This window comes from Eimeria acervulina, genomic scaffold, assembly GCF_000499425.1.
Source record: "Eimeria acervulina Houghton genomic scaffold, Eah_scaff668, whole genome shotgun sequence".
Taxonomy (NCBI): Eukaryota; Apicomplexa; class Conoidasida; order Eucoccidiorida; family Eimeriidae; genus Eimeria; species Eimeria acervulina.
Window position 1 is genome coordinate 10,755 of NW_013547209.1, and position 7,744 is coordinate 18,498.

Consider the following 7,744-nt stretch of genomic DNA (forward strand, 5'->3'; position numbering starts at 1 on the left):
TCATATTACCACTACGCCTGCTGCTGCTGCTTCAGCTTCTGCTTCTGCTGCTGCTTCTGCTGCTGCTTCTGCTGCTGTTGGTGATGGTGCTTCTGCTGCTATTGCTGCTGCTGTTATTGTTGCTATTGCTGCTGTTGTTGTTGCTGTTGCTGTTGCTGTTGCTGCTGTGGCTAAATGTGTTGAACCGCAGCAACACGGGAGAGGCGAAGCAGCAGACAGCTGCAGCAAGTGTTTGCTGCAGCAACAGGGTGTATGTACACCTCAGCATTTGTGTTGCAGAGGTTCTTTAGCAGCAGCAGCAGATCGAGCGTCTCCTTCCCCACAGCAGCAAACACTCCATTAGGCAGCAGCACTTCGCGGTGTCTCCTCTTGAAAGGACGAGGAGACCTGCAGCAAACGCTGCTGCTGCTGCTGCTGCTGCGACTGTTGCTGCTGCTGCAGATGTTGCTGCCGCTGCTGCTGCTGCTGCTTCCATTTGAGACTGAGGTGGGCTCTGAATAGAGCCCCGGCTGCTGCTGCTGCTGCTGCTGCTGCTGCTGCTGCTGCTGCTGCGGCTGCGGCTGGTCTTGCAGCAGCACATCTGAGCGCCAGGTGGGGGGCATGCAGCAGCAATACTCCATTTGCTGCAGCAACTGTGGCAGCTGCAGCAGCAAACCGCAGCAAACTGTCTTCAACAATGCACCCCCCGTAAACCCTAAACCCTAAACTCTAAACCCCAAACCCCAAACCCTAAACCCTAGAGCCAAAACCGTAAACCCTATTCCCAATACCCTAAACACACCAAACCCTAAACCCTAAACCCTAAACCCTAAACCCTAAACCCTAAACCCTGACCTTGGGGACGAAGTGCAAGGTGAGGAAGTCTCCCTGATTAATATATTTAAGCCACTCCTGCGAATTGCTTGAAATGTGCAGCGGCAGGTAGAAAGAAGAGTTGCTGCTTCCGCTGCCGAGTGCAAACTCTTGCTGCTGCTGCTGCTGCTGCTGGTGCAGCAACTGCTGCTGCTGCAGTTGCTGTTGCCCCCGTTGCAGGTACTCGTGTGTCTCTTCCTCGGTGCGCATGCGACAGTACTCTTGCTGCTGCTGTTCCTCCTGCTGTTCCTGCTGCTGCTGCTGCTGCTGCTGCTGCTGCTGTCCCTTCTGCTGTTCGTGCTGCTGCTGCTGCTGCTGTTGGGTTGCTTCTGGCGCAGCAGATGGTTGCAGTGCAGCAACAGCCATTCGGATGTACTCGCTGCTCACGCTGCTGACGTCGGGTCGCCTGAAGGGTGAGGCTGCTGCTACAACATTGCAAGATGGATGCTGCTGCTGCTGCTGCTGCTGTTCCAGCTGCTGCGGCTGCTGGTCCTGTTGCTGTTCCTCCTGCTGCTGCGGCTGCTGTTTCTGCTCCTGCTGCTGCCGTTCCTGCTGCTGCTCCTGCAATTCCTGCTTTTCTTGCTGCTCCTGTTGCCGATCCTGCTGCCCTTGCTGCTGCTGCTGCTGTTCCTGCTTCTGCTGCTGCTGTTCCTGCTGCTGCTGCTGCTGTTCCTGCTGCTGCATCTCCTGGGTTTCTTGCTGCTGCCGCTGAAGCTCCTGTTTCCTTTGTTCGTGCTGCTGTAGCTCCTGGTCCACTTGCTGCTGCTGCTGCTGCTGCTGCAGCTGCTGCCCTTTTTGCTGCTGCTTCTCCTGCTGCTGTTGGCTGCTCTCTTCTAGCTGCTGCTGCTCTTTGTCGTGCGCTTGTCGCTGCTCTTTGTTTTGCATCTGAGTCTGCTGCTGCTCTTGCTGCTGGGATGAAGAGAATTGCTGCATTTGCTGCTGGTTGCTGTTTGAGGTGTCTATACACCTGAAGACATCGGCTGCTTTAACTCTATTTTTTTGTTCTTCTCCTTCTTCTCCTTCTTCAGAAGCATCAAATATTACTTCAGGCTGTCTGTACACCTGAAATGTGTTGGTGCGTTTAAAGCTATAGGCCCCTCCCTCCCGCTTAACGCATGCCTGCTGCTGCTGCTGCTGCTCCTGCTCCTGCTGCTGTTGCTGCTCCTGTTGCTGCTGCTGCTGGTTAGAGGCATTTCCCTCAAATAGTGCTTCATTTTGTTGCAATGTCTGCAGCAGCAGCATCTGCTGCTGCTGCTGCTGCTGCTGTTGCTGCTGCTCGTCTACATTGAAAGGGGAGACCCCAACTGGGCTGGTGCTGCCGCCGCTGGGGGATCTGCTGCTGCTGCTGCTGCTGCTGCTGGTGTTGCTGGTGTTGCTGCTGCTGCAGGACTTGCGAGTGCAGACGCAGCAAATAAGTTCGTTGAAGACGGACAGAGAGCAGCAAAGACAACTGCAGCACTGCGGAAGCAAACAAACAAAAAGAATGTTAGAGGGCGTTCAGGTGTATGTACAGCTGATGAAAAAAACAAAAAATAAAGAAATAAGCAAATCCCAAAGCAGCAGCAGCAACAGCAGCCACCACCATCAGCAGCAGCACTAGCAATAGAAGCAGCAGCAACATCAGCAGGAACATCAGCAGCAGATACGGCAGCAACAATAGCAGCACCTGCAGCAGCACACTACCAATTGTAGCAGCAGCTCCTCTCTCACCACCACAGCAGCAGAGGCAGACACAACAGCAGCAACAGCAGCACAGCAGCACCAGCAGCAACAGCGTCAACAGATGCAGAAGCAGCAGCAGCAGCAGCAGCAGCAACAGCAGCAACGGCAGCAGCAGCAGCAGCTGCAACGACAGCAGCAGCAGCAGCAGCAATGACAGCAGCAGCAGCAACTGCAGCAGCAACTGCAGCAGCAGCAGCAACGACAGCAGCAGCAGCAGCAACTGCAGCAGCAGCAGCAGCAAGAGTTGCATGCCTCTGATAAAAGCATATCTATTAGGGTTCTAAGTGTCTCCTCAGATACAAACTGCCGCAAAAGGAGAGCAAAACAATAGACGGAGTTCCGCTGGCATAACAAATCCCTGCACACCCCAAACCCTAAACCCTAAACCCTAAACCCTAAACCCTAAAGCCGGGGATTTGTAAGTGATCTCTGGAGGGTTTAGGGTTTAGGGTTTATGGTTTAGCGGCAGGCAGGAGGAGCTTCAGCTGTCGGCAAATTGACCTTCATCCCAAACCCCTAACCCCCAAACCCTAAACCCTAAACCCTAAACCCTAAACCCCAATTTGTTGGTTGCAGCACAAGCAAAAGAGACGTAGAAGGAGGTCTCAGTGCAGCTGCACCTTAAGACAATCGAGACGGGTGTATGCAGATCAGAGCAAATTGCTGCATACTCCAGCCTCATGGCTTCCTCCTCCTTTGCTGCTGCTGCTGCTGCTGTTGCTGCTGCTTCTGCTGCAGGATTTCCCCCTTCTGTAGCGGCTGCTTCGCCCACTCCAGCAGCAGCAGCAGCAGCAGCAGCAGGAGCAGCAGCAGCAGAAGTGGGGCCCCTCAGAAGTCCAAGGAGCCTTGATACAATGCCATTCATTTCGAAGACAGCCTGCCGCCACATCCCAAACCCTAAACCCTAAACCCTAAACCCGAAAGCTCAAACCCTAAATCCTCGCCCTGTACCCCTACCTCAAGGCCCAAGCCGCAAACCCTAAATACTCCAAACCCTAAACCCTAAACCCTAAACCCTAGAGGGTTTCTGCTGATGGACACACTCACAATGCCTCCCCCAAACTGGGGGCGAATCAGGGCTAGATACAAATCTGCAGACACGCGATAAGAAGCAAACCCTAAACCCTAAACCCTAAACCCTATACCCTATACCCCAGAACAGCTCGCAGAGCTAGCAGAAACTGCAGCACTGTAAAGAGATGCTGTAAGGTTTATGGCTTAGGGTTTAGTGTTTGGGGTGTAGTGTTTAGGGTTTAGGGTTTAGGGTTTAGGGTTTAGGGTTTTGAGTGCATGCACTTGCCCAAGATAGAGCGGTTGTAAAGGTGACGAGATAAAAGCTCCTCCACATCTCCTCGCTGCTTCAGGTAGACGCATGTCTGAGTAACAAACCCTAAACCCTAAACCCTAAACCCTGAACCCCTGTTGGGCAAGGAGGCACAACTGGGGAGCAGCTCTGCCCTAAGCATATGCTGCAAGTGTAGAGTCCTTGCTTCTTCAATTTCGTTCTGGGGTTTAGGGGTTTGAATCTAGGGTTTAGGGTTTAGGGTTTAGGGTTTAGGGTTTTGGGGTCCTCACTTGCAAGGGAGAGGTATTGAGGAAAGCCTGCCAACATCTGCTGAAATAGCCAAGCAAGACGGCGTTTATCTGAGTGCACAATTAGGGTTTAGGGTTTAGGGTTTTATTATTATAATAAAATAATAATAATAAATAATAGAAGGGGGGAGGCAAACAATACGAGAAAAATAAACAGAGAAAAACACAAGTACGACTCCCTTATATTTGCTTCTGCCGCAACAAGTTGTTGCTGCTGCTGCTGCTGTTGCTGCTGCTGCTGCTGCAGTCTCTCACCGGCGGTTCGTGCTGCAGCAGGCTCCAGAATTTGTCTCTTGCTGCTGCTGTCTCCTCCCACGAGAGAAATGCGCTGAAAGACAGCCACACAAAACCGCTGGCCATATCTGCATGCAAGGGTTTAGGGTTTAGGGTTTAGGGTTTAGGATTTAAGGTTGAGGTCTGCTCCAAACGCGAGACAAGGCTTTAGGGTTTAGGGTATAGAGATTAAATGCTAGAGTTTGTTGCGAGATGCGTATTTCCGAACTAGAGCCTCAGTGGAATGAGGGTTTAGGGTTTAGGGTTTGCTGCTTAGGGTTTAGGGTTTAGGGTTTAGGGTTTAGGGTTTATGCTGACCTGTGTATTTCAGGTATTTCTGCAGTGAAAACTTCTGCAGCAAAGAAAGATAAAATTGTTTTGCTGTCGATACACCCCAAAGGATGTTCTGCTTCCGTCAGCAGCTGCACCAACTCCTGCTGCACCTCAGGCTCGCACAGACTGCAGCAGCAGCAACAGCAGCAGCAGCAGCAGCAGCAGCACCAACAGCAGCAGCACCAACAGCAGCAGCAGCGGTAAAAGAAGCAGCAGCAGAACCGCCACCACCAGAATCAGCAGAAGCAGCAGCAGCAGCAGCATCACCAGGAGCAGCAGCAACATTGCAGTTGTAGCAGCAGCAGCACCAGAAGCAGCAGCAGTAGCATCACCCCCAGCAGCAGCAGCAGCAGCACCAGAGACAGGAAAAGGAGTTAATGCAGCAGCAGAGCTGCCCAGCTAGAGTAACGGTGCTTTCTTGCAGAAGCCAACAGCAGCAGCAGCGACAGCAGCAGCAAAACAACTGCAGCAACAGCAGCAGCACCAACAGCAGCAGCAGCGGTAAAAGAAGCAGCAGCAGAACCGCCACCACCAGAATCAGCAGAAGCAGCAGCAGCAGCAGCATCACCAGGAGCAGCAGCAACATTGCAGTTGTAGCAGCAGCAGCACCAGAAGCAGCAGCAGTAGCATCACCCCCAGCAGCAGCAGCAGCAGCACCAGAGACAGGAAAAGGAGTTAATGCAGCAGCAGAGCTGCCCAGCTAGAGTAACGGTGCTTTCTTGCAGAAGCCAACAGCAGCAGCAGCGACAGCAGCAGCAAAACAACTGCAGCAGCGAAGGGATAAAGTCAATTCAGCAGCTGTCTGTACACCTGGAGGTGCGTATACACCTCAAGGTGCAGCAGACTCACAACTGCAACAGAGACTCTCGGCGAGTGTATAATTCATTTAGAAAAACAGAAGACATAAGAGTATATTTTACTGTCTCCTTCACAAACTCCTCTACGCTTGGCGCTTCTGCTGCTGCACACTTCCAACAACCCCACCGCAAAACACACACAACAAAACTGTTGCTGCTGCTGCTGCTGTTGCTGCTGCTGCTGCTGCTGCTGTTGCTGCTGCTGCTGCTGCTGCTGTTGCTGTGCTGCTGTTGCTGCTGCTGCTGCTGTGCTGCTGTTGCTGCAGCAGCAACAGCAATGGACCTCATTGGTGTCTTGTAGCCTCGCGTTAAGAAGTGTTTGTTAGATTGCAAATAAAATAAAAATATTTATTTGTTTATTTGTTTATTTATTATTTTCTTTTAATTTATGTAGCCACTTGTTTATTAATTTATTTATTCGTTAATTATCTACGGATTTATTTATCTGCCCTTTTATTTATTTATTTATTTATTTATTTATTTTATTTATTTGTTTATTTAATTTGTTTATTTAATTTATTTATTTATTTGACTGGGTTTTACATTTGTACAAAACAAACAAATTGCAGCCTCAAGGCGATTCCGAAACTCTGCACATGCAGCAAAACAAACCCTAAACCCTAAACCCTAAACCCTAAACCCTAAACCCTAGAAACCCTAAACCCTAGAAACCCTAAATCCTAAACCCTAAGCCCTAAACACTAAAATCTAGCCCCTGAACCATGAACCCTGGACCCTGAACGCCCTAAACCGTAAACCCTAGAAACCCTCAACCCTAAAACTCCTAAACCCTAAACCCTAAACCCTAATCCCTAAGAGGGACCTGCCTACAAAGAGCAGCGAATAATAACTGTCTCTTCAGCTGTACAGACAGTAGATAAGAGAAAAACAGGGCAGGCATGAGACGCAGAAGGAGACAAATAAAGAGGAGACAGATAAATAGAGAAGAGACAGAAGAATGAAGAGGAGACAGATAAATAAAGAAGAGACAGACAAATAGCGAAGAGACAGAAGAATGAAGAGGAGACAGATGGTTAGTTTGCTGAGGAGACAGCGCAGCAAGAGGGAGAGGCAGACAGTCTATTAACTAAATATATAATTAATATATAATATAATAAATAAATGCGAGGTGTCTGTACACCTCGGATATCTGAACAAAATGCCTCATGACGCTGCAGCTTCGCCTCCCAGTCCTCCACTTGCGCCAACCTCTCCACTACCTGCACAACGCCTAGAAACCCTAAACCCTAAACCCTAAACCCTAAACCCTAAACCCTAAACCCTTACGTATGGACGCTGCACTGATTTCATCTGCTTCCACGCGTCTCGCCTGTGGCGGCACTCAGCCCGTTACTGATAGACAGTCATGGGCGCCTAGCTGGCTAGCTAGCTAGCTAGCCGGTTGGCTGGCTAGCTGGGTAGCTAGCTAGCTAACTAATTAGCTTCTAGACAGATACTCACGCGCGCCTGACTAGCTGGCTAGCCAGCTAGATAACTAGTTAGCTAGCTGTCTGCCCAGAAACTAGCTAGCTAGCTAACTAGTTTCTAGGTAGACAGTCTTGTACATCTAGCTGGCCTGCTAGCTAGCTAGCCAGCCAGTTAGCTAGCCAGCTAGCTAGCTGGCTGGCTGTAGGGGGAGATGAATGCGCAGCACAGACCTCTTTGGGTAGGACAGAGATGAAGCGAAAGACACGGCAAAGACAGGAGAGAATATCTGAAGCCAACTGCAGCCGAAGCAGCAGGAACAGCAGCAGCAGCAGCAACAGCAGCAGCAACAGCAGCAGCAACAGCAGCAGCAGCAGCAGCAGATGCAACGTGCATAATGTCGCGTGCAGCCGTTTCCGTCGTTCTGCCCACAGCGCTAGGGATTAAAGTGAGGGTTTAGGGTTGAGAGTGAGGGTTTAGGGTTTACAACGAGGGTTTAGGGTTAATTAAACCCTCACTGGAGGAGTATGAAGAAAGAGCAGCAAACACAAACGAATGCGAGATTGGCTCATAGACTCATCTGTGCCCAGGTAACTGCAGCAAATGTATATATAAATATATATATATAGATAAATAAATATATATATATATATTATATATATTATATATATATTATTTATATATATATT

At 50.1% G+C, this 7,744-nt stretch overlaps 1 protein-coding gene across 1 annotated transcript; it reads right to left on the reverse strand.

Annotated features, from left to right (window-relative positions):
• On the reverse strand, nucleotides 1-6,861 carry EAH_00045960 (hypothetical protein; the record flags this gene model as incomplete). Its single annotated transcript, XM_013391557.1, has 12 exons — nucleotides 1-170; nucleotides 388-580; nucleotides 835-2,310; nucleotides 2,875-2,932; nucleotides 3,195-3,451; nucleotides 3,622-3,665; nucleotides 3,902-3,950; nucleotides 4,423-4,495; nucleotides 4,759-4,899; nucleotides 5,758-5,890; nucleotides 6,182-6,220; nucleotides 6,772-6,861. Coding segments are annotated over 12 exons (2,723 nt in total), but the record flags the coding sequence as incomplete, so codon positions are not given.
• Between the last annotated feature and the right edge of the window lie 883 nt (nucleotides 6,862-7,744).